Below are 27,180 nucleotides of genomic sequence, written 5' to 3' on the forward strand. Positions count from 1 at the left end.
GTCAGTTGTTTCATGAGGGTCAGGTGCAGCAGGCAGCCTGGCAGGGTTGGCGCCAAGTCAGGCATGCTCGGTTCAGCATCTTCTTCTTTGTCAACTGGTATCCGGGGATCTCCTAAATACTCAATTTAGGGGCATTAAGAGGAGTGGAGGGTAGTAGTCAATGGGCTTCTTACCCATGGGGTCATTCCACTCCCTAGATGACCACTACCTTTGGGGAGTGGGCCTCACCCTGTTCCAGAATTCCTAATTCCACACACAAGATAGTGGATATCCTAATTCCTTGTTCACTTCAAACTGGTCACACTATCCGTGTGTCCAGCTTGGTAGTGTAACACGCCTCCTGCATAGCTAATTTTCCCAACTTGCCTTGTGCCAGATGGGCTAAGGGAAGGGGGTGGCATTTCCCCGTCTTGGAAAGCCTTGGGTCGCATTTCAGAGGCAGCAGATGTCTTTGAAGCTTCCTACTTGATATGCTGATTTACCATCCTTCCTCGAGGAGGAGGTGCCAGCATCTCTCTCCAGAGCAGGCATTGCTGCTGACCTCCTGAGAGCATGCGTTCTCTCCACTGGGGGTCAGAAAAGCGTCTGTGGTGGCAGGCTGGACAGAACCAGTGAGCCAGAACACTAGAGGACTGGTAGGTTTTTGGGGGTTACTCTAAGGTACCCTCTGGGTGCTTGTATTATTAAAGCCAACACTGGAATCAATGTGGTTTTATTAATACGAGCTGTTTGATACCAAACACTAAGTTTCAGTGAAGCCATTATGTACTTGGGAAACTCGTTTTGACCAGTGCCCAGTACATACTTTAAGATTGCTTCCCTGTTCACTTGTACTGTCAGTAAGTGAACTGGCCAGCAGAAGGGCTTATCTGCTCATGCGGATATGTCCTCACATGTAATATAATGCGCCCTGCCTTAGGGCTGTACCGCCTGCTGTAGGGATTACTTACAAATATTACATGCCGTGTTAGGGAATATGGCACACAAGTGTGTGCCATGTTGTGTTTTCAATTTTGGGAGCACCTTACCATGCAGCCTGCAGTGGCATTTTGTATGAGTTTGGTGCTGTGTCGCTTTGAGTGGTACAAAATATGCTGCAGCTCTTACGGGCTCTATTTACTACCTATGCTCTAGCTAGCAGAGGTTCCACATACTAGGGACTCACAGAGGTGCTCGAGGCCTGGTCACTTGGGGATCAAGTGACCAATTGTCTTATTTTTGGGAAAGAACACTGGCACTAGGGAAGGTACCCAGTGCACTTCAGTCAAAGTTGCATCACATACCAGGCAAAAAGTGTGTGTAGGGGGGCGACTGCAACAAAAAACAAGTTTCCTGCAACCAGAAATTAAGATTCACCGGACAAGGAAATAAAGGACAAAGAAGAGCTGAAGAAGTGAGAACTGCAGACTACTGGTGGACTTTGGCACCAAACCCTTTCTGCCTACTCCCGTCTCGACAATCGTGACAATCTGACTCTTCCTGCAACTGTGCATCCTCCATAAGCCTCTGAGGGCCTTCAGCACTTCATCGAGCTGTCAGCGTCTCCCTTGAAGTGGAGGAACCACTTCCCTGCAACCTGAAGGCACCGACTGCAACTTCTGGTTCACCGTTCTGCTGATCACCTTGTCCACAGACTCAGCAGCTTCCCAGCTGTCTCCGTGCTCCAAGAGGTCATAGCCGTCTCCCCACCAAGTGAGAAGACGCCAGGGCCAACTGGAGGTACGCTGCACCAATACCTGGGGTACCGAACACCTTGTAGCAAACAAAGCTTATTTGAATCCAATCCGGACTCCAATGCCGCAAAGACTGATCAGCTGACGAGGGAAGTCAGCACAGCGGATACCTGCACTGAAAGTGGCCCAGTTGCCCTGTTTTTTCCCCCCTTTGCGGGTCTAACCGAGAACCGGGAGTGCCTTTGGCGCACGGACACCAGCTGACCAAAACCCTCTGCACTCAAGCTCCCTGGGTCCACAACAACTGACCGTGCCCCCTGTTCCCAGGACCCCCACACACCGTTCCCCCTGTTGGGGGCTCCCGAACTTGTCCCCAAGTACCCCTCTGCAGCCTGTTTCTAGGTGGCCCCCCTCTTTTCCTACGGTGTAGGCTGCAAGGCTACCAACCCGTCCAGCACCTCGGCACCCAGACATTCCAGGGCAGGTAAACTTGAACTGCTGGTGCTACTTTTGAACTAGGCTCCCCAGCACCTTAAGTCTTTAAGGGGACCGTCAAGATTGCAAATACCTGTATGCAGTATATGTTTCTTTCTCCATAGGAAAGCATTACTGCGTAAAAATGCATTTGAGTGAAAAAAAAGTGACTTGCCTGCAAAAACTGAAACTTTAAACTACTTACCCAATGACTAAAGTTCTTGGTATTAATATAAATATACCTGGTATCTTTCTAACATTTGTCTCCAGTTTCTTGAGTGCGTGCCTCGTTTATTGACTCTGAGTTCAACAAATGCATTAACACTACCCTCTGATAAGCCTAAACTGCTCAATCACACTGCTCCGAAAGAGAGCATTTGGGATTATTAATATAAGCCATGTAAGCCAATAAGGGCCATCTGAACTTTCTATACAGTATCCTTTTTTTGGTATACTACATAAAAAGACACCTTCCTACATACCTTTTGATTATTGCTTAAAAGGCTGTATACAATTTGTTTAATCCATATAGTTTGAATAAATCAAGCTACCAAATGGTGACTGAATCTCTATTTTGTGTTCATCATCAGTTTGAAAGCTGTCCTTAAAAGAACATTTATGCATACGATAAATCAGTTGGTGTGTGACGTTTGCATAAGCCTTTTTAATCATGCTACTAATAATCCGTGCATGTGCAGCTGCCAGCATCTATCTTTTTGTTATGGGATGTACAACTCTGGTTGTAAAAATAAACACAAAAAAAGAGTGCATGCATAACTCTACAGTCCTTGATTAATAAATCATTATTCAGCTCAGTAGGCGATACCTATTTAGTGTATTGAACTGCAAATGCCATCAACTAAGACACTGCTTTATTTTCAGTTATGACTTCATGTGGACGTCCACGCCTTATCATCGTTTTTCAACACATTACAAGGAATTAGAGCCATGGACTAAATAATATAGGGTAAATAGCTTGGAGTCATCAAAGCTCTTTACTTGACTTGGCATAGGGGTTAACTAACCTTATCCATCGGTTTCATCTTGATAGACTCTTGTATTCCTTTGGGAGAGGATATCATTTTTTTATATATAACTTCTCATCATCCTATTGGAGAATGCCAATAAATGGGCCAATCACTGCATACCCATCTAACAATCTTGGGGCCCAGTAACTTGTGTGTTTATTTATCTTCCTCCCAAGAAAGTATGCCTCAAAATATCACATAGCACCCAAGCTATGCTGCTGTAAAACAACCAAGGTGTGGGGTGCCACTTCATTAATTCTCTCATCCAGGATGTAGTAAGATGTTGGTCAACTAATGAGGTCGCCAATTGTGCCCTGAGTTTTTCCAACCAGTCTCAGACTTTGTGATGGGACCTATGTTGTAAGCTCTAAAACTCATAAAAGTGTTACTAGACCTGCAGTCCTAGTAACTTGAAAAATCTACTCAACCTAACTGTAATGTACTTGACCTCTGTCTCTGAAAGAGGAGCAAATGTGACAAGATTAACAATATTTAAATGCATCTTTATTGCTCATTCACTTTGTGAGAAATAAAGATGCCTTTAAATCTTATCTTGTCACATTTGTTCCTCTTTCAGATACAGAGGTCACAAGCCAGTTTGTCTTCCTACTCGACAGAAAGGGTGAGTAGGCCCTAAAAATAGCTTGTCCTGATTAAATCGTGCTTGCCATAGCGAGCAGGAGAGTGCATTTTTCGAGCCCTGTACTGGTAGTTTGCATTGCAAAATCTCCAGTTGCAGGGGGATGCACAACGACCTGCCTAATGAATATTTGGTCGCCACCCAGAACCTTCATTTCAGAAAATAAGGTTTTCCGATCCCAGCGACTATATATATATATATATATATATATATATATATATATGATCTTGATACATGATGTGCACTCTCAAGGTAGTTCTTTCCTTATGCAATGTAAACCTCTAAAATAAGATTTCAAATGTTATCTGAAATTAAGTATCTTTCTTATCTTTTCAATTTGTTGCAGATTTCTTTGACACCAAAACACCATCTGCTCCAAAGGTTTCTCATTCCGGTTCCATTTTGAAAGCTGAATTTCAGGAAAAGCCAGTAGAACGGTAAGTTCAATACCAGCCTAAGATATTGGCATTCAGGTGTTAAGCCTGTTTGATGAAGTGTGCAGCATATTAAGTGGAGGGCTGTAACACATTTGCCACATTAAACTTTGTAATTATATTTAACTATGTGATAGGTCATGAAAGCGCAGAAGGTGGTAGTGCGGGTACGATGCATGATTGCCACCTGGGGGGTCCGGCACACACTGCACGATGACTTAACGATAGAAGCAGGAACTACGACCGCTAGAAAAAGCGGTGGCCGAGCAGGGTGCAGGGATCGAATTCCTCCGGCATTTGCGCTCACACTATACGGAAGCATAGACGAGACTGAGCAAGCACGATTACAAATATCGGATCACCAAGCAACATGCAGAAGGTGACCGTTCAGGTAGGATGCTAGTGTGGTTGGTAAGGAAAAATCGACAACAAGCACAGATCCGACAACGAATCGACAGCTCATTAGCCATGATACAAGGCGACATTAATGACATATTCCGCGATTATTACTGAATACTCTACAGGGATGTGACTCCCACCAACCCTGCCCACCAACCCTGCCCTCTTACAGGGTTTTTTGTCCAGAAGCTCCCTGCCCAGCCTGTCCCCACTCCAAAAGGCAGACCTGGATGAACTGCTTCAGTTTGAAGAAATAAGGATGCTGTTGGTCAAATAGTCAGGACCCCAGGCACTGATGGGCTGCCCGTAGAGTATTGTGCCACATTCTCTGCACACTCGTCCAGCCGCTCCTGGAGGTGCTCAACGAGGTCCAGTCCCGCGGTCGGTTGGCGGACTCACAACGTAAAGCACTAATAGTTGTTCCTCCCAAACTGGAGCGAGATCCTTCAGATGTCCGGTCCTTCTGCCCACTGTCCCTCTTAAATCTTGACTGCAAAATGCTCACTAAAGTGTTTTCCTACAGGTTGCACCTGGTGATCAGCACCCTGGTGCTTGAGAATCAACCTGACTATATACCAGGTCATAGCACCTTTCATAATAACCGTCACCTTTCATTGCTTATCCACTCTACACCCCCAGAGGCGCACAGCATGGTTGCGGTATCTCTGGATATCGAGAAGGGCTTTGACAACTTGGGTTGGGACTTCTTGTTATCTACGTTGCAGCACTTGGGTTTTTGGGGAGGGTTCCTGGGATGGATATGTACCTTATACTCAGAACCGATGGCCAGTGTATGGACACTCGAAAAACGCCGCAGTACTTGCCGTGAGGGAAACGGCCATCTCGTCGTCTTTGTTGCTGCAGCCCACAGCCAGAAAGCAAACCAAACCGCGCCGTGAGGGAAACGGCCAGAAGCGCAGCGCCCATACCGCCATCCTCCGCTATCCACCCGGTGCAGCAGCAGCTGGGGAACTACATCACCCAGCTGCCCCGGGGGTGGACGCGGCGGGGGTGACGACGCCTACGCGCCAGGAGGCGCCTTATCAGCAGAGAGCGCCGAGCGCTCTTGGGACACTCGAAAAACGCCGCAGTACTTGCCGTGAGGGAAACGGCCATCTCGTCGTCTTTGTTGCTGCAGCCCACAGCCAGAAAGCAAACCAAACCGCGCCGTGAGGGAAACGGCCAGAAGCGCAGCGCCCATACCGCCATCCTCCGCTATCCACCCGGTGCAGCAGCAGCTGGGGAACTACATCACCCAGCTGCCCCGGGGGTGGACGCGGCGGGGGTGACGACGCCTACGCGCCAGGAGGCGCCTTATCAGCAGAGAACGCCTCTCGCACACGCGAGTCGCGCGCGGGAGAAGCCCGGGACAAGGGCGGGACAGTCTTAGACAGTCCTAGACTGGCCGGGACTGGACTGGGCAACCCCTCTAACATCTGCAACCTAAGCAAGTAAGAAATTCCCTTTTTTTTTATCGACTTTACTGTATAGTGTCATCACGTAAGGCTCTATTGAAGTATTCGGTGTGCATTGGTAAAGCCTATATAATCCCTGGACAATCGACTATATAATTTTAATATGTCTAAAAAGAATTCTAAAAAACAGCCCCCTGTAAGCTCTAAGCCTACAGTTAATTCTAAGCCCATTGAAAACTACATGCTTCAAGTCATTACTAAAATAAATAAAGACAGAAGAGAATCATTGGGATTAAGTCAGTCGCCTGACTTACAGTTACTAAGCCCAATTCAAAGTCCCCAACATTCAGGCTCTTTAGTATTGGATGATACCCCAAATCTGATAGACATCACGGTCCATCCTACTCCAAACTTGGATGATCAGATTAGCCTTAACTCGGATGATGCCGCAAATGTTATGCCACTGGATCAAGGAATAAGTATTGAACATGACCATGAGATTCTGGTGCATAATGCTGATGATTTACCATCTCCTGAGCAGGAAACTCGACCTACGAGAAAAAACAGGAAAACTCATCAAAAACGGATGGGGTTACGTTCCAGTAATAGGAGGAAAAATGTTACTCCGACAGGGCAAAACAAGGCAACATTTTTGGACGATGGTGATATTAATGTCCTTGATAAAAGCAATCATGAAAAAAGTTATAATGAAGACGATTTGCTTCAGAAAATAGCAGACATTATTGATTCCAAAATCCAAACTATCATTAAGCCTTTGATAGCCAAGATTGATAAATTGAATGCGGAGGTAAAAAAGATGACTACTCTTCAAGTCAAAGTTATGGAAGGGGTTGAGACGGTCAATACTTTAGTGACACAAATGGCGAAACCAACTGAATCCAAGGCAAAGCGCTCTATAGAAAAAGAGAACAGTCCTATGCTCCCAGAAAGTACAGTCGGGAATGAAACTCATTCTATTATCCGACCTCCAAACATCGCCGGGGCATCAGGACCCAAAGGTAATTTGCCATTAAACTGCCAGGAAATAGATCCCCTCCAATTTATTGAGGAAGCATCCCCTGTGGTCCTGGTTCTGGCAAATGTTCCCTCGCCAGCAGATGCACAATCTGAAACACCAGCATCTTTGTTTAGCAAAGCCCTCCATTGGCTAACAAACAATATGCAAATGGCACCAGGAGGAAAATATCAACTTGCATCTGAGATTAAATCCACAAAGAGGGTGGCGTGGATTGGAAATCGACCGAAAGTATTCAAGGGAGATTGTGTTATAGTGACTTTTTCCCATCCAGGTGTTCTGCCAAATCTCCTAAATCATATCAATCCCCCCCAAAGAAGAGTAGGATCTGTTGTTCCTCTTACGTTAAAATTCTTTTATGGAGAGCAAGAGAATGTGACTTTTCCAAGGACACCAGGACCTATGTGGAACACTGTGAGAAACAACAGAGGCCAAGGTGTTCCCCAAAAAGACTGGGGTATGGTTCTTGGTAATAGATATGATGCCTTATCAGGGCTAAATGACTGTGATTGACTGGGTACTAGTCTTGAAAATTTTCAAATTCCTTTTGTCATTCATGAGGCTAGGGAATTGGGCACCCGGCTAAATACTGGATTAGCTGATGCTTTGACCAATGTAAGTAGCACTCAGGTCGAGTCTGGTAATGTGATTAATGTTGAACAGCGTACTGAATGTCCCAAACTTACTACAAATAATGATATACTTGAGTCATATGAGATACTCTCCCCTGAATTGGTTAACATAGATGGCAATGCATGTGATTATAATTTAACTCAGCAACAGGGTAAATGTCCAACCAATAGTACAAAACCTACCAGTGACAATGCTAATATACAATGTACTTTGTTGTCCTGGAATGTTGCAGGGTTAAAAAACAAGATTCTATCACAGGATCTGCTAGATTTCCTGGATTCTAAGGATATACTCCTTTTCCAGGAGACTTGGCAGTTAGAACCGGATCCAATTCAGGGATATCTACATTATTTTATTCCAGCCACCCCGAGCTCAAGGGGAAGGGCAAAAGGTGGCTTGGTAACATGGATTAAGCAGAGGAATGACTATTCAGTGTTACAAATAGATACCAATAGTCCTGATATATTACTGGTCAAATTACAGCGACCGCCAAGTAGGGATATCTTTATTTTTAACATCTACTCAAGGGGCCTACCGGGTGGTAAATCCACTAAGGCGGTCGAACTATTGGATACACTATTAAATCAACACTGTTTGAATGCTGATATTATTATTGGTGGTGATTTTAATTGTTGTTTTGAACCACTTGATAACCAGGATGTTGACCTCACTATTGAAGAGGACTTCATTTGGGAAATCCCACAGCTTTCCTTGATTCCTATCAAAAGATGGACTGAGGCTGCATTACAGTTAAAAGTATTATGTGTTGAGTCTGGGCTCAGGGCCACTAATGGAAGAACGTTATCAGACAAGCAGGGCGCCCCCACTTTCTCTAATGGAACTATTCAAAGTCGCATTGATTACATATTAACTAACAAAGAGAACTGGGGGAATGTTCTTGATATGAGGGTTGAGACAAGGGTAGAAAGTGATCATGACCCACTGATTTTAACCTTTAAATTGTTCGATCTGATGGCAAATGAGGAAGAGAGGGAAACTGTTCAGATAAACCTTTCCAACGACCAAAGACACATTAGATGGGCAATTTGTGCAGCAAATGAGGAAAGCATGGTAGCCATAAGGGATTTAACAACTTTGGCCATTCAAGAAGTCCAGGATATATTTGAAAAAAATACCCCGATAGCTGAAATTAGCAGGATCCACGACAAATTTTTTAACAATTTAAAATTATTTTTTGTTAAGAAAGCTAAGAAAAAACCACGCAGACCAATTAGAAAGGAGGATCAGTGGTATGACAAGTCCTGCAGGACTGCCTATAGATTACTGTCAGATGCGGTAAAAACTCGAGACAAAACTAAAATAAGGGAGGCCCGAGTTATGTACAAAAAAGTGCAATCTAGTGCAAAAAGGGATTGGGAGGAAGGCTACTGGAGGGATCTACTCGATGCCAGTAGGGAAAGATCTATGACACCCTTTTGGAACATCGTTAAATGGGGAAGGGGGTCTAGTAGAGGAGAACCCGTTAACCATGTGTTACCAGAAGCCTGGGTATCCCATTTTTCTACCCATTTTTCTGCTGATGATGTAGGCGAAGAGGAATGTCTAGCTTCTGCAGATAGCCTCGCGAGCCCCTTAGTCTTCTCAAAAGATGATATCCTAAAAACTCTGAGCTGTATACCTAAAGCCAGAGCCCCGGGCCTAGATTTTATCCCTGCAGATTTGTTTATGCATGACAAGGATCTATGGGCCACCTATATTCACTTGCTAGCCAACGCTATTGCAAAGGGCTCGCCTATCCCTGAGACCTGGAAAGGAGCCGAGATTATCCCCATCTTTAAAAAGGGGGCATGCTCGGATCCAGGTAATTACAGGCCTATTAGCCTGATTGCATGCATACAAAAAGTTGTGGCAAGGCTATTATTACAGCGAATTCATGGGTGGATAGATGATTATGATATATTATCTCCCCTGCAGGCTGGTTTTCGTAGTCATACCAGCACTATTGATCAAATTTTTAGATTTGTTTTATTATATTGGCGCACAGTTTTATTAGAAGGCGGGATGCTTTTTGCAGCTTTTGTTGATTTAAAATCAGCTTTTGATTTAGTTCCCCGCCACAAACTGTGGAAGATCCTACATGACCAGGGCATTCCAAAAGAAATCCTGTCTTTATTGATTAGGATGCATGAAAATAGTTTTGCACAAGTACGATGGAATCAGCAGGGTAGTACTACTGAGAAGTTCCCCATAGCGAGGGGTGTACGCCAAGGGTGCGTGCTCGCACCAACACTCTTCTCGCTATACATCAACAGGGTGATCGGTTATTTTGAACATCAGCCCACGGATGCCCCAAGGTTGGCAGGAAGGCCGATCCCCCTGTTGATGTTTGCGGACGACACCTTGCTGATATCAAAGACCCAGCAGGGACTACAAAAGGCCATTAGGGTGTTTGAAGGATTTTGCACTGACCATGGCCTTGTAATTAACACCGGCAAAACTAAATTTATGGTTATGCACAAACGGAAACACATTAGAGGCAGAGTTATTATGGATGGGGTCCAGCTTGAGCAGACCCAGGTCTTTAAGTACCTTGGTATCAATCTGTCATTCAATCTAGATTGGAAACACCATACAAATGAATTAGACACAAAACATGCTCAACTTGCAGGAGTTCTCACAAAGGAGCTTTTTTCATCTCACACTAAACCAATTAGACCTGTCTTAAAAATTTACAATGCTAAGGTCGGAGCAGCTGTTCTTTATGGAGCAGAACTCTGGGGGTCCAGTAATTTGAACAAGTTGACGGTAGCACAGAACAAATTTCTCCGCAACATTACTGGGCTACCAATGTCAACCCCATTGATACCTTTAAAGTATGATCTGGGAATCTATAGCTTTAGGGATATAGCCAGGTATAGAATTGTGGCCTACTGGAGAAGGTTATGGATAACTCCTGAGCTCTACCAGTATGCCCAAGGCTTCCTGGAGGTGAGATCCCTAGATACTGCTAATAAGATAGTCTGGTTGAAAGAGGCTAAACTTTTATATAGGGCACTGGGTTTATCCCAAATGTGGGATGACCCGTCAAATAGTGTTTTTCCACCAAAAAAGATACTTCGTGAACTCTACTGGAGTATGGTGGAGATTAAGTGCTTTAGGAATCATATTGATCGTTCCTTCACATACGATTATTTGGAGCTCAAGCACTCACCGGCCCTCGAACCCTACTGGGACTGGATTACGGTCCCAGGGGACCGGAAGAGGTACCATCAGTTGAGGGTGGGGACACTTCCGTTAAATGCCCTAATAGTGAAATGGAATAAAGCACAAACTCCAAGGTGCCCCTTCTGTCCGGACCATAATGAAAACATTGGTCATGTGTTATTTGCCTGCCCTGAATATAGAATACCTAGACATTCATGGCTTAAACCAATTTGCATCCAGTTAGGTATAAAGACGTCAAACGAGGCTGTCAGGATTTTGAGAACAGATTCCTCCCAGCCTGTTGTTATAGCTATGGCAAAGTTCCTTCACTGGATGTGGATAATTCGGGCACGCAAAACCTGTTTGGAATAAGCTAGGATTGTTACTTAATGCCGTACAGTTTGCATTTATCTAAATTTCCTTTAAGTTATATTTTTACATGATAAACTACGTAAATGTCAACATGTAGTTGTTGCCTTTTATCCTTATTTGATTGGATTTTAATGAACTTAGCTGGATATTTTAAGACTATATAATAATGTAAATAGGATATTGTAAGATGTTGTAAAGATGTAAGTAGAATATATAGTAGTAGTGTAAATAGTATGAGATAGGAAGATCTTTATTATTTTTTGTTTATTTATTGTATTAACTCATGTGGATTCTGTATTTCTGTGGGGTGGGGGGGTGGGGTGGGATAAAAAACAACACATTTTATTTTTATTTGTAAAATGTCTTTCATGATTGAAATATATCGAATAAAGACTAATTAAAGTGAAAGTGACAGAGCAGCTGATATTAGACCGCTTTTCCACTCTAAGAGGCACAAGGCAGGGCAGCCTGCAATCCCAATTGCTATTCTCGGTTGCGATGGAGCCACTGGCTTGTCACTTTCGGCTGCGGACAAGGGATTGGGGAATCCCGGAGCTCGACCATCCATCACAAATCTCTTTATGCAGACGATGTTTTGGTCTATTTGCGTGACGTCGGGATCTCACTGCCGGGCCTAATGCACCTGTTGGATGAGTTTGGGGCTGTGGCCAGCCTCAGGATTAACTTGTCCAAATCCTGTTTATTCCCTGTAATGCCCACTCAGGAACTTCATGGAGACGCTTCTCTAGGGCATTGCCTGCAATGATGTTATGATATGTTTAAATATCTTAGTGTTCAGACGAACCACACTGACCAAGCACTGGAGGAATGCAATAAAGGAAAAGCGATGCGCTCGGTATGTGGCTCCCTCCCCTTTTGGTGTTCTCTCCATTTATCCCTGGGTGGCAAGTGCTAAAATGTTAATCCTTTCCAGCCTACTGTATTTCTTTGCCACCTTGCCGATAGTCCTCCCCAAACGATTCTTCAAGTAGTTAAATGGTCTTTTTTTGCATTTGATATGGACGCCTGTGGGTGGCACAGTCCATAGCATAATGCCCACTCCAGGAAGGAGGAATGTGCCCTTCTGATTTCGGAAGCCCAGTTGCAATGGCCTCCCACCCCATCACCATGCGTGCCATTGTCCGCTCTCTTCCTGGCACGGTGAGCATATACACTTGGCTTTTGGACCATGCTTGCCCGCCCCAAAAGGGCTCAGGTTTAATGATGGCTACGAGGGCATGCTGGTGACATTTCGTACACGGTCGGCAGCATGCTGTGCCCTACTCTCCCTCGATCGTAATGTGCCACTTGCCAGGCATACAGGCAATGGCTAACAACCATGACTTGAAACAATGGAGGACTGCAAGGATTGCCGATATGGGTGACCTTTACCACGACGGTGTCCTGATGTCCTTCGAGGCCATTCTGGATATGTAATAATACCAGCAGGGCACTTTTTGACATACCAGGCCATCAAACACACTATGAGTGTCATGTGGGGGGCCTGAGGAGGAGGAACTGGACCGTTCACCGCTCCGTAAGGTACTTCTTACACAGGGTGGGGCATGTCGTGCCATCACAATCCTGTATGTGGCCCCTATTGTCCAGTAATCTGGCGGATATCATCAAAGCCATGCCCTGATGGAACTATGTGCTTCCCAGCCCATTGTCCAATAAAGCTTGGTCCAGGGCACTTAAAGGCATGAAAGAAGTCTCCTGAAATCCTTGTTACATTTCACACAATTCAGTTATTTACACCAAGCATATCTCTCCCCCCAGCGTGTCAAACGGTTGTACCCCGCATCCACGTTAGAATGTACGAGGTGTAAACTACTGAAGGCTGGATTCTACTACATGGTCTAAGACTGCACTTCATTACAACGGACATGGGCCAAAGTTACGGCTACAGTGTCCAAAATGTCAGGACACACACTGGTTCCCACCCCGGAATCTTGCCTCCTTGGCCTTCGCACCATAAATAAGGGTGATCAACACTTACATCACTTCATTTACTTAGCATTCGCCCTTTTAAAACAGCAAATTTCAATGCAGTGGAAGGCGTCCACAACCCCAGACACTGCCAGATGGTTGACTGCACTGTTACTTTGAGTTCGAGCAGAGTCGAATGTTTTGCGTTCTCTGTGTGATAGAGGACAGGCGGAGCGGGGGGGGGGGATTGGGATGTATATATTACAAACATTGAAGCGAAGAATGATTTGCGCCCACCTTGAAGCAGATGATTTGGACTTACGGGCAAATGCCCTTCTCTGGACTGTACTCGCTTTAGAAGGAGATTTTAGTAGTTCATGCCTGCTGTCTCATGCCAATACCATTGGTGTCACTCTCCACCAAATGTGACCTGACACTGCACAGACTATCCGGGGTACCCGTACTGTGTAGCTGGGACTATACACCCACCACCCCACAAAGGGTACTAGCGCAGATGATGTCACGTCATTTGGCATATTGTTTCACATTGTTATGCAAACTGTATTTGTGATAGTTATGTTCGAATGCATGATGACTGTACCCATACAATGTATACTGTGTAACTGGCGTCACCTTTCAGTTGTTAAGATAAAATAAAATCGATATAAAACAAAAAAAAACTGTCATAGGTTGTGAGAAGCTGGCCTGTTATATGATATCCACTAATGTATGTGCTACGCAAACAAATAAAGGACAGAATGCTGAATAAATCTTACATTCACCCCCTAGTCAAGAGATCTGGGTTAAATGCATTGTTCTTTTGCTCATCATGCCACCCAAGTTTAGACCCAGCCATAGGCAATCAGTTTTGACCCTGTGCCTTATGGGAACAGTCCAACCCGAACTGCCAAGCCCGGTCCTCTCAGGACTGGAAACCAGCATCCTGGGACCGGTTTCTGTGTATTTCCATTCATCAGCTTGGCTAGCTTCAATTCAGTGACACAGTGAGCAAGGGACCCACATCTGGGCATACGCGTCCCACTTAGGGTGAAAAGTGCTACACAAACAAATGATGGACGGAATGCTGAATAAATTGTACATTCACCCCCTAGTCAAGAGATCTGGGTTAAATCCATTGTTCTTTTGCTCACCATGCCACCCCAGTTTAGTCCCAGCCATATGCAATCAGTCTTGACCCTGTGCCGTATGGGAACAGTCCGGACCGAACTGCCAAGCCAGGTCCTCCCTGGACCGCAAACAAGCATCCTTGTGTTTGCTTTGTTCGCCCTAAGTTGTCAGGGTGTGCCCGGACGGTGGTCCCTTGCTCACTTTACAACTGGATTCAAGCTAGCCTGGTTGATGAGAGTTGTTAGCCCGAAACCGGTCCCAGGATGCTTGTTTCCGGTCCAGGGAAGACCTGGCTTGGCAGTTCGGGCTGGACTGTTCCCATGAAGCACAGGGTCAGACTGATTTGCATATAGCCATGTCTGAACTGGGGTGGCAGAGTGGGCTAAAGTACGGTGATGGATCAAACCCAGATCTTTTGACTGGGTGTGAGTGTTTGATTGATTCAGATGCTCCGTCCATCACCACCCCCTTTTGTACCGCTTTGGCCGCCATAAGTGTGGCAGGGTATGCTCAGACGTGAGTCCCTTGCTCACTTTGCCACTGGATTCAAGCAAGCCGGGCTGAAGACGGCTGGAATGCCAGAAACCGGTCCTCGGAAGCTTGTTTCCGGTCCAGGGAAGGCATGGCTTGCCAGTTCGGGCTGGACTGTTCCCATGAGGCACAGGGTCAGACTGATTTGCATACAGCCAAGTCTGAACTGGGGTGGCAGAGTGGGCTAAAAAACAGTGATGGATCATACCCAGATCTTTTGACTGGGTGTGAGTGTTTGATTCAGATGCTCCGTCCATCACCACCCCCTTTTGTAACGAGCTGGACTGTTCCCATGAGGCACAGGGTCAAGACTGATTTGCATATAACTGTGTCTGAACTGTGATGGCGAATTGAGCTAAAGAACAATGATGGATTCAACCCAGATCTGTGACTGGGGGTGAGTGTCTGAAAAGTTTCAGTGCTCCGTCCATCATCTCCTTTTGTTTGCTTTGTTCACCCTAAGTTGGCTGGGTATGCCCAGACGTGGGTCCCTTGCTCACTTTGCCACTGGATTCAAGCTAGCCTGGCTGATGAGGGCAGTTAGCCCGAAACCGGTGCCAGGATGCTTGTTTCCAGTCCAGGGAAGACATGGCTTGGCAGTTCGTCCTGGACTGTTCCCATGAGGCGCAGGGTCAATACGGATTTGCATATAGCTGTGTCTGAACTGGGGTGGCGAAGTGAGCTAAAGACCAATGATGGATGCAACCCAGATCTGTGACTGGGGGTGAGTGTCTGAAAAGTTTCAGTGCTCCATCCATTATCTCCTGGTGTTTGCTTTGTTCGCACTAAAGTAAATGTGCACCTTGCACCAGTCTAGGCAACACTTATGGTGATTTAGGACAACCTCAGAAAGCTATCCAAGTGTGTAGCTGTGGAGAGCAGCCTTAACGCTTTGTCTTGAAGGAGTGTAAAGCAGCTTTTTTTTGTTACCAAAATTCAGTCTTATAGTGTAGATTAAATGAAAAAGAATCACACACTTGCTAGTACGTTACAGGTTCTCCTATACGGAGACGGACACAAAGGACAGGATACTTTAGCAAAGAAATCACAGTAAATATCACTAATACAAAATGAGCCCCAGTGGAGGATCAAACCTTATACTACGAAAGTGGCCACAGCCACAAGACAATGCCGAGAGGACGTAGAATTTCTGGGTACCCACAGACCCCCCACCCCCCCACAGAGAGCATGTGCAGGGTGAGAATACGACCATGTGCTCCGTACAAGTCTATGTGTAAGTTGTGGTTGGAATTTGAAAGATTAGGGACCCTTCACAGTGGACCCTGAAAAAACCCAGTGGAAGACAGAAGGTTGGAGAGCCACCAAACCCGTGGATACCTTGGTACCCAAGTTACCTATCCCAGGGAAGCCGGGTGCATAGGTGTGAAGTGGCATTGGAAATCGCTGTTGAACCCAATGGAAGACTTCAGGAAAGTGCTACTGCCAGAAGAGGAGAAAGTGTCCAGAGGAATCCAAAACGTGGATTCTTGAAGAAGAGTACCTGAATGCAGAGGGAACAGAGTCTATGTAACTCGGGAGTGACCCGGAGCCCTGGAAGACGAATGCAGCTGCGAGGACCAGGCAATGCTGAGGATGGTTGGTGTCTGGCAGGAGCACCAACAACCCTTGGCAAATGTAACCCACAGAGGAAGTCAAGAAGGTGCACGGTTGGAACCTTCAAGGTCCAGGAGACTCACCAGAAGCGGGGAAGTCAGTGCAGGCCCGAGCAATCTGGGGGAACCCAAGGAAAACAAAGATGACCCACTGACCAAGGACACAGGAGTTGCGAGAGGACCTCAGACAGCTCACCAAAAGATGAAAGCAATGATGCACACGATGTGGTATGGCCGAAGATTCTGGTCACTGGAGGTGCTCGATGTTGGAGCTACTTGGAGCCCAAAGATCTTCTTGCGAAGATGTCACCAAGTCTTTGCAACTGCAAAGGGGGTGCAATACCCAGGGGTTGAGGTATTGCAACCCCCACAAGGACAACTAGCCTCAAACTTGGTAAGAGGGTAGAGCAGGCCTCGGGAGCTGAGGGAAACCACCACCTGTGTTGTAGATCCCACGGAGTCCGTCTGAGCTCAGGATCTGTAGACCGGTCGTCTTAGTTGCGGTGCCTGTGAATGCAGGGGAGTGACTCCTTAACTCCAAGGGAGAATACTTCTTGTGTCCTTGATGTTTCACAGGCCTTGGAAGGTTCCTGTATGATGCACAGGCACAGATGATGCAGCAGACTGGAAGGGGGACGAAGTCAGGCCCAAGCAAAGTCCAGAGTGCCCAGACAGTAGAAGTGCAGTGGTTTCAGTTCTGAATCTTATCCCACTACGAATCTAGGGACCTACACACCGGTAAGCCCTTACGTACTCTGGGGAAAGGGTTGGGAAGATTCAAGGATCCTCCCAGGGGAGGGTCTGGACATGGGGGAGGTTACTCCCATGTTCTTTGTCCAGTTTAGTGCCAGAGCGGGAGCCAATGGCTCCCAGGACTGGTTTGAACTGGACTATGCACAGGGACACCAAATGTGCCTCTCATGCAGACTTTCATGCGCTGGTAAGCGCACCCACACAGGCCCTAATAGACTAAATCCTGTCTGGAAGGTGGTCACACCTCCCTGTGACAGGATGCCTCTTGTTCTACCTTCATCTTGCTCGAGCTTGGTTCAGCAGCTGGACAGGAGAAATGTGTCTCTGGTCTGCAACAACCATTTTGTGCTATCCAGGACTAGAAGGTTCGTACCAAGAATACTGAGAGCCTAATAAAGGGCTCTTCCAGTGCTTGGAATCTTACCTCCCACACCGTACAGATACCAAATATGACAGAATTAGTTGCGGCCATTTTCGAGAAGGTCATCGCTCGATTACGCGTTGCCCCTCTATATAAGTGTATGGCTGCTTCAGTGACAACCAAGGAGAATGGACTCCATAGGCTGCAGGGTTGTACTGCTCATGCAGGGGCACCCTTACTCTTAGAACCAAGCACCCTGCCTTCAGGATTGTAAAGGCCTGCTATAGGGGTGATTTATAGGTTTTATGTGAAGTGACCCCTAGATATAGTAAACCTATATCTTTTAGTAAGTGGTGCATGCACCAACGTATACCGGCTGCAATGGCAGGCCTGTAGTTCCATTTTGAATGGTCTCTCATGGGTGGCATAATACGTACTGCAGCCCATGGGAGACCTCTGGGGAACCTATGCCCTGGGTACATGGGTGCCATATATTAGGGACTGACTAGGGTACCCCAGTATCCAATCTGGGATGTATGTAAGTACTAAACGCAACAATTTAGGGATAAAGCAGATAGACTGGGGTCCTGCTTAGCAGGATCGCAGTCAGACTAGTCAAAAACAGCATCACATCAAGCAAAAAGTGGGGGTAACCATAAGAAGTAGATCCTACTTTCTTCAATCTTTTTTTTTTTGTATTTCTTTTTATTGAAACTTTTAACAACATGAACAACAAAAAACAATCAAGGCAGTGCATTCAATCGAATGGCGAAGCGGCCTGCGGGGATGAAAGCATAAGAACATAATACAATCATTGACATTGCAGGATGGGAGGATTGAGGGAGACAGCGAGTCCGGAGACAATCAAAGCAACATGATAGCAGGAATGTCGGGTCAGGGGCAGGGAGGATCCGCCACCAATTTTGTGAAGGGAGGTGTACATATATCTCCCCGGTAGGAGTTCCACTGACCCCAAATCTTACCCCACTTGCGGGGCCTGCCACGGGCCACATACACCGTCTTCTCCCTGAACATACACCAGTCCATATTCTCCTTCCATGCCAGAACTGTGGGTGGTCTCTGGGAGCCCCACAACTGGGCGATATCCCTCTTAGCGATCATGTTGCCAAGGGTCACCCACTGAGTCTGTGACAAATCATAGTCATTCGGTTCCCAAACATTCAACAAGCAGCGTCTAGCTTCAGGCAGCAACGCAACACCCGTGACCTCTTCGATTACTGCATGCACTCGATTCCAGAAGCGAACAACCACCGGGCACTCCCAGAGTATGTGAAGAAAAGTGCCCAGGAGGCCACAACCACGCCTGCACAGCTCATCGAGGCATAACCCATACGGACCAGACGTGGACCGGTAACATAGATCCTATGGAGAATCTTAAGCTGCACAAACCTAAGGCGGGCCGGAATTGCAACCTCTTTCGGCGAGGATATGGCCAGCTGCCAGTCCTCGTCATCTAGCTCCAAACCATCGCCAGTCCAGGCTTCCCTGAGTCGTTGCAAAAGGTCGGTCCTATCGTTAATCAGCTTTTTGTAGATAAGCGAAATCGTACTGTCGGGAACGTGCCCATCCAGCACCCGATCTTCAAGCGGTGACGCCTCCGGAACCACCGTGCCCGGAGGGAAAACCGCCATCAGCGCGTGTCGGATCTGAGCGTATCTAAAAAAACTCCCTGTCACTCAGGTCATACTCCAATCTCAACTCGTCAAAGGTTTTGACTCTACCCTTGGTCCACACATCATTCACCCTGCATATACCAATCACGTCCCATCTATCAAAGCCTTTCGTCTTCCATAGGGAGCCCAGCCTCTCGGAAGCATAAAGCAGAGTAGCGCGTGTGAGTCTATTCTTCCATCCCATGGCATCATTCGCACGATGCCATACCTGCACCGCTATCTTGGTGGGGCCAGTGAGCAGCCTCCCTGCGGATTTCGTGTAAAGCGCCCTGTTGTAGTCACCACCAGGCAGCAACCATCTGTCCATTTCAAACGCGGGGTTCGACGCAGGATCATACGTGCCGTGATTAATCGCCCCCAGTTGGGAGGCCCAGTAGTAACGCTTAATATCCGGGAGAGCAATTCCACCGTCATACCAAGGAACTGTCAACTTGGCAAGTGCTATACGGGACCGTCCACCCCATATCAGTTGTCGCTGCAAGCTTTCAATCTCCCGAAAATAGCTGGCCGGGATGGTATCACAAGTATTTTGTAAGGCATATAAAAATCGGGGCAGTGACATCATCTTAAATAAAGCCGCACGTCCGAGCAGGGACAACGGAAGTCTACGCCATGCCACAACATCGGATCGCAAGCGCTGAAGCGGGGGCAGCAAGTTACGTTCATAGCGAACCAAAGGATCGAAGGTGATAAACACCCCCAAGTATTTGAAACCCGCGTGTGCCACCTGTATTGGGCACCCATGCGGCAAGGGAGGAGGGTCTCCCGATATAACGTACACGCAGGACTTGGACCAATTAATCACAAGGCCAGAATTTTTACCGAAGGAAGTCAAGACATCGGACAATACCACTAGCGACTTCCGAGGCGACGTGAGATATAACAGGATGTCGTCCGCGTAAAGCGATATCCGGTCCTCGAAATCAGGGGTCCAGCGTATACCCTTCATTGACGGCTCCCAGCGCAGCCAAGCCGCCAAAGGTTCCAAAGCAAGAGCAAAAAGGAGCGGAGACAATGGGCACCCCTGGGGAGTACCCCTCCAGAGAGAAAATGAGCCAGAAACACGACCGTTGACAACCACCTGGGCCAAGGGGTCTTGATATAGTAGTTTCACCCAACTGATGAAAACAGGGCCGAAACCAAACTTGGCAAGGACAGCCCAGAGATACGGCCATTCCAGCGTATCAAACGCCATTGTGGCGTCCAAAGAAGCCAAAATGGCTGATTCACTCAGCGAGGACGCTCTCGCAAGGGCGCCATGTAGACGCCGGAGATTCAGCGCCGTGTTCCGGTGCGGAATAAACCCGGACTGATCCGGATTGATCAGGTCGCAGACAACAGAGATTAAACGGTTCGCAAGCACTTTTGCGAGGATCTTAGGCTCAGCGTTTAAGAGCGAGATGGGCCTGTAAGACGCGCAGCAATCCTGCGGCTTCCCTTCCTTGTGAATCACGACGATAGACGCGAGCCTTTGATCGGATGGAAGGGTACCCGCGTCTAGCGATTCTAAAAACATTGTGCGAAGATGTGGTGCTATTTTGTCTGGGCACAGCTTATAGAGTTCGATGGGAAGTCCATTCGGACCCGTGGCCTTTCCCGATCTCACAGAGCGGATCGCGGTCGCGACCTCCTCAACCGAGAGTGTCGCGTCCATCAGTTCCCTATCCAGATCCGACAAGCAAGGCAAAGCAATGTCTCGCAGAAGCAGATGCGAATCCTGTTCCGGTCTGTCCGATACAGGGGAGTATACGGTTTGAAAATACTCAGAAAAACACTCCACAATCTCGACCGGGTCAGTCACTCTCACTCCATCCGCCCTCTCAATCAAAGGAACCACACAACTAGCCCTCTCCTTCTTGTCCAACCAGGCTATCAACTTTCCGGCCTTATCACCCACATCATACAAACGGCCCTGCTGCTCTCTATTCATCACCTTGGCGGCATCAGTGACCAACGCTCTATAGTCAGTTTGTTTGAGGCTAAGAAGGTGCAACCTGTCCTGGGTAACATCAGATTCCAGCTCTCTTTCTATGTCTGATATCTCAGTTTCAAGTCGGACCACTGCCTCGCACTTACGTTTCTTAGCGTTATTAATTAACGATAAGGCGTGGCCGCGGATGACCGCCTTATAGGCTTCCCATAGCGAGACAGACGATGACACAGACCCCACATTCTCCACAAAATAATGGTCTAGTGTTTTGATCAGTTCCGTACGGATCTTAGCGTCACGGAGATACCAAGGGTTGATCGGGGCCACCCGGCCCTCAGTTCCCGGTCCTGCTTCCATGACGAGCCATAAGGGGGAGTGATCTGAAATACCCCTAGCCAAATGTCTAATTTCCTTAACAAGTGTGGCCTGCGTTGCGGGCATCAGGATATAGTCCAGTCTCGAGAGACTACCGTGTGCACCAGAGTGGAAGGTGTATTGTAATTGTCCAGGGTGTAGCAGCATCCAGCAATCTATTAGTCCCAGGGTGTCAAGGAAGCCACCCAGCCAGGACTGGGACCTCCCAAGATCCCTGGGCGGGTAGCGATCGACATGTCCGGAGACCACTGAATTAAAATTGCCACCCACCACAAGGATGCCCTCCGAGAGCCCCAGTATCACCCTCCCCAGGTCAGCAAAGGTCGTAGTCTGGAGGCCAGGCGGGACATAAACGGAGAGCAGAGTGACGACCTTCCCCTCCCACCGTCCAGTAATGGCGGCATATCGCCCCCTGTCGTCAAGGATGGCAGCATCGATCTCAAGGGGGAGGGAGACTCTGATCAAGATACCCACCCCCCTAGAGCCAGTAGTGAAGCCGGAGTGTGCCAGGAGACGGTAGCCCCTACGGTTCATAGCCTGGCATGTATTGCCCATCAGACGCGTTTCTTGCAACAGCACAACATCAGGGGAAAGACGTCTCAAGAGTTGTAACACCACACCACGTTTTATCCTGTCCCCCAACCCGTTAACATTCCAACACAGTAATTTTAGCCCCCTACCCCCCATCCCAACTTATTAGCAGCATCCACCCCACATTAGTCGCAACAGCCAAGTCCAAATGTCCATCAATATAGTGCCTTGAAGGAAACCAAACAATAACAACTCCCCCCCCCCCCCAAACCTACCCAGGAGACAAAACCCCCACCCTGCACCCCTGCGTTAGACTCAAAGGCCCCCCCCAACTTGCAGTGTGCTGTCGCCCTAGCAAATAACTAATCTACGAAAAGAAACCCCAGAGGAGGAAGAGACTCACTTCCCCCGCCACCCCTGGAGGACCACCTCAATTAAAACAAGTTAAAGGATCCGTAAACCATGCCGAAAGATCTATGCGCAGTCCAGCGAACCAAGTCGCATTACTATTCCTGGTCCATCAGTCCACCCTCGGCTCCACCAGAATGTTCAGGGTGTTCCCTCTGCCTGGGCAATGTGTCGATCCAGTCACTTGCAGCCTCAGGGCGATCGAAGAAGAACGTCCGATCTCCATGTTCCACAAGTAGTCGGGCTGGAAATAGCATTGCGTATTTCATGTCCCTGTCTCTCAATCGTCTCTTCACTCCCTGAAACCCCATTCTTTGCTTCTGCACCAACTGAGTGAAGTCGGGATAGAAACTCACCGTCGTGTTCTCGAATTTCGTGGGGCCACCCAAACGCGATGCCTGCAGGATAGCATCCCGATCACTGAAATGAAATATCCTGGCGATGATGGGCCGCGGGGTAGCACCCAGCTTAGGTTTACCACCCGGCACTCTGTGAGCCCGCTCCAGCGCAATGAATTTACTCAGGCCTTTGGGTGCAAGATGGTTGATGATGAGGTCCTCCACGATGAGGTCAACATTTAAGTTGTCTGAATTCTCAGGGACACCCACAATACGGACGTTGTTCCGCCTAGAACGACTTTCAAAATCTTCCAAACGACGGGAGAAGGAGTCATTAGAGGACCGTAGATCGCGGACCTCCGTTTGTAGATCGGAGACATTCGTCGTGAGGCTAGAAGTCTTCAAGTCCAGGGATTTAACCTTTTCATTCGTTTTAGCCGAATTCGCTCTGATCAAGGTGACATTGATCGCCACTGTATCCAGTTTTTGCGCCAGGGTCTCATACTGCACACCAATTGAGGCCTGCATACTCGCAATGGCGCCCATGATATCGTGCAGAGTCGGGTCTTCGTCCGCCGTAGGGTCGTCTCCCTTGTCCGCTAGGGGCCTGCCCGTTCCACCGGGGGATCCCTTGGGGTGAGTGTATCGGTCCATGACATTAGATTGTATGGAGCCCCCACGGTGAACAGCCTTGGTCTTCCGCTTTTCAACCTCGGGCTTGCCGGCCATTTTGGAAGCTGCGCCCCCGAGGGGACCCCGAGATCTGGTGAAAATGGCTACGTCAAAATCACCCACAGATGCTCAACCAAAGTACAGCGTGTTCCAATTCACACACCGAGCGGTGATATACAGTCCCGGCCCTAGAGTGGGACCGTGAAGTGAAGCAATCCGTGGGCGGCAGGGCCAAATCCGCTGCGCAGAAGGGTACAGGCCAAAAGCGAAACCGAAAGCCAAGTCCAGGATCGAAAGTGGGATCAGGGAGACCGCTGTTGTTCAATTACGACCAGGCTGTTCATCAACTCGAGCCCGGGGCAGATCCGTGGAGCAGGCCAGGAAAGTTCAGATCACCATAAAATCGGTTCTCTTGGACCAAATCAAATTTTGAAAGCAACTGGCATATCAGCTGGGTTTCATCTGCGATAGTCCGTAGTCGCAGGATTATGGTCAGGATAAATGCCGGAGGTGGCGAAGCTCCTGGAGCCCTGTGCTCACGCGACCATCTCGGTTGCGTGCGAAGCTCCTCCTCGATCCTACTTTCTTACACTGACCGTAGCGCACCAGTAGTAATATGCCATCTCAGGCGCTGGAGTCACAGCAGGAGCCACATGGTGCCACCTAGTGGAGCTAGAGAGCCATTGTCGTTAAAACGTTTTCCAGATCAGTCTGAAGCCTGAAGCAGTCTACAATATGTATCTATGTAGCTACCACAAATATATATTTTTTAAATGTAAGTAACTTCTTTAGTTGGTTTCGTTAAGTATTAGAAGTGTTTTTGAAGCTTCTAATGTATCTCATTACTGTTCCTGCGAGCACGTTCATAGAACACATTAATTTGCAAAACCAACAGGTCACTTTCTATCATGTAAATTAACATTACGGTTATATTGTATTGTTGTAATAACTGCTGTATTTATTCTCTTATCTGTTGTACTTGTACTGTTGATACAAAGTGATGCAGGTGAATCAGCAGTTAGAATGATTATCTAATATTTGCCAGAAGATGGCGCTAGTTGTCACTTTTCAGTGAACGGTGTGTGTTCCACTTGGATAACCGTTTACTATGTAATGTTTCAGGAAAGAGAACACTGCAGAAGCCCTCCCTGAGGGGTTCTTTGATGACCCAGAAGTGGATGCTAAGGTAAATTCATTTTCACTTTTTGGGGGTTTAAATTAATTTGTTGGTGCAATATTGTGTCTCGGCAACAAACTGTCATTCCGTTGCACTAACCAAATAAAAAGGTATAATATATGGTTTTAGCCATCTTATTGTTAACTAGGAGGGAAAGCAAATGTAAGCCCCCCCTCCCCACACACACACACATATCTACCTTGCAGACCAGACTGTGAAAATAGTGGTGGCTTGTGGCTGATGAGGGAATTATGGAAATTCTACAAATAGATGGTTTTGAAAGTAAGTTTATGTATTGCCTCGCTGCTTTCCATGTGTACCATCTCTGCTTCACACACAGTTCACTGTTGTTGGCAAACCTGCATAAATTGCACAAAAAAATAAGTGCGTATCTTTTTAACGCAATTGTGTGAAGCGTGTGAGAGAGCTTGTCTAGTGATGGTACATGTTACTCTTTCTTTCCTTTTACAGCTGTTTCGTGCCACAAAGGCTCCGTTTTTAAAGAATGGCTTTGCTCCCGAGGGACAGATATTAAAATAAAACCCACATATTTCCACACACCAGGGCACTCTCATATGAGACCATACATCGCTCAAGGTACATGTAACCACGCATCTACAGGCCGCGTTTGTCCTTAGATATACACATATCATCTGATCATTTGCACCCAGAGAACCGCAAATTAAGAATGTCCCACATTAATACATATGCATGTAGAAATCCATTTTATATACCTTTGAGACTCTAAATTGAGTTGTCTTCTAAGAAGTACCACAGTGCAAAATTATACTTACAGCATTTGCACGAGGGTTCAACACCATAGACATTTATCATAGCCCAGTGCTACATACATTAAATCGCTATTGTTGTATTGTTTAAACCACAAAACCCTTTAATACGCGTTTTGAAGCAGTAGAGATGTGAAGTGCCATACCGTAATCCTCCTACACCTACTGCAGACTTCCAGTGATCTCTGGTTAATTCCTCTTTCTTATTTACTGTTGTACAAAGGCATATCTTCCAGCCTCCAAGGAAATCCCAACTTGGAAACAGTACAGCTAGGACACAAGGCAACTGCAGTCTGTAGAAAATGCCTTACCCAACACCCAGACCAATGCCTGCTGAAGCATACCCTAAAAACAGTGCAGCTACATGCCGATGGAGTATGAACTAAAATTCTACCTGAAGTAATCCGTTTGATAGCTTGTTTTATAAAATTGTTTATAAGGGTCACGCTCTGGGAGGCGATCAGCGAGCATACAAAATTGATTCCACATATAAAGCTAGATCAGAGGACCTAAAAATAAAGGACATGACTGGAGGAGTCGAGTAATGGTCCTCATGTGCCTACTTCTGTGACCCTACCCTGTCACAGGAGAGGTTATGTTCATGTATTCGTGCTCAGGTCATGAGCAGGAGAGTAGGCATATTTTATTTGGCTCATTTAACTAACATTATTTTGTATTATATTATTATTCAATATATAATGATTATTTGTTATTATTTCATTTTGCCTCAATATAGTGGGACTGTAGGATTTGGAAACGGTAGTAAAGGAAGTTGAATGAAGAAAAGAGTATAACCGTCTACTTACACAAGTACAGATAGATGCATGAATGACTACGCAACCCTGATTACAGTAATTATAATCCTTAGAAGGGATCTCAGCAAAGACAGTAAGTTTATCATGTAAGGATGGTGAAAACAGGTTTGAGGCATGTGGGCTGCTGAATTCATATCTGTGCATAGATCGCCGCCTAGTGTTGGGTCCGGATGATTGCACATTGTTGTCCTGGAAGAGTCTTCGAAGTATCACGAGATAGGTGGCTCCTCCCTCGGACTACAGTGCGCATGGACATCCTCAGATTGGTTTTTTACGCCATTGGGTTCGGATGTACTTTCCATACCTCCAAGTTCGGAATCGAAAGAAACTTTTCTAAAAGGCCAAAAGGCCTTCGGATTCGTCGGTATTGCTTCGCTTGGTACCGATAAGCTTTCTTCAACGTTTGCTTGCACTCCGGTCGTCGAATCGGGCCATTAGGCCTTCTCGACGCCACGTGGACCGACGGCCGATGGAACGCAGTCCATTCAAATGCTGCCCACAGTGCAACTCGAAGTTCCCGCACACAGATAAGCATCCCGTGTGCAACAAATGTTTATCTCCAGATCATCATGAAGAGAATTGCCTAGCTTGTGCCCAGTTCCGGTCCAAAAAGTCGATCCGGAACCGGCGGGCGGCAAGGCAAGAAATGCAGAGGTCGGCACCGGAGCCCGAGAATATCTTCGACGATGAGGAAGAACTAGTTGACGCCGAAGACTCGGATCGAGAGGAAGATCAATACTCCGAGCACGACTGAATATTATATCGACGAGGAAGAACAAATCGTCGATGTCGAAGAATACGATCAAGACATCGTAGCTGTTGAAGACGACTCCGATGACGAGGAGGGGCGAACCGTGAGTACACCGCC

At 47.0% G+C, this 27,180-nt stretch overlaps 1 protein-coding gene across 1 annotated transcript in view; it reads left to right on the top strand.

The window, feature by feature from the left end:
- Positions 1 to 27,180, top strand: part of ZNF830 (zinc finger protein 830) — a 256,345-nt gene that overhangs the window by 102,295 nt on the left and 126,870 nt on the right. The window contains exons 6-7 of the mRNA XM_078687744.1: positions 4,162 to 4,252; positions 24,655 to 24,718. Coding sequence (XP_078543870.1) covers positions 4,162 to 4,252; positions 24,655 to 24,718 — 155 coding nt within the window. The remainder of the gene's footprint in view (positions 1 to 4,161; positions 4,253 to 24,654; positions 24,719 to 27,180) is intronic.

Source organism: Lissotriton helveticus, chromosome 4_1 (assembly GCF_964261635.1).
Source record: "Lissotriton helveticus chromosome 4_1, aLisHel1.1, whole genome shotgun sequence".
NCBI classification, from domain to species: Eukaryota; Metazoa; Chordata; class Amphibia; order Caudata; family Salamandridae; genus Lissotriton; species Lissotriton helveticus.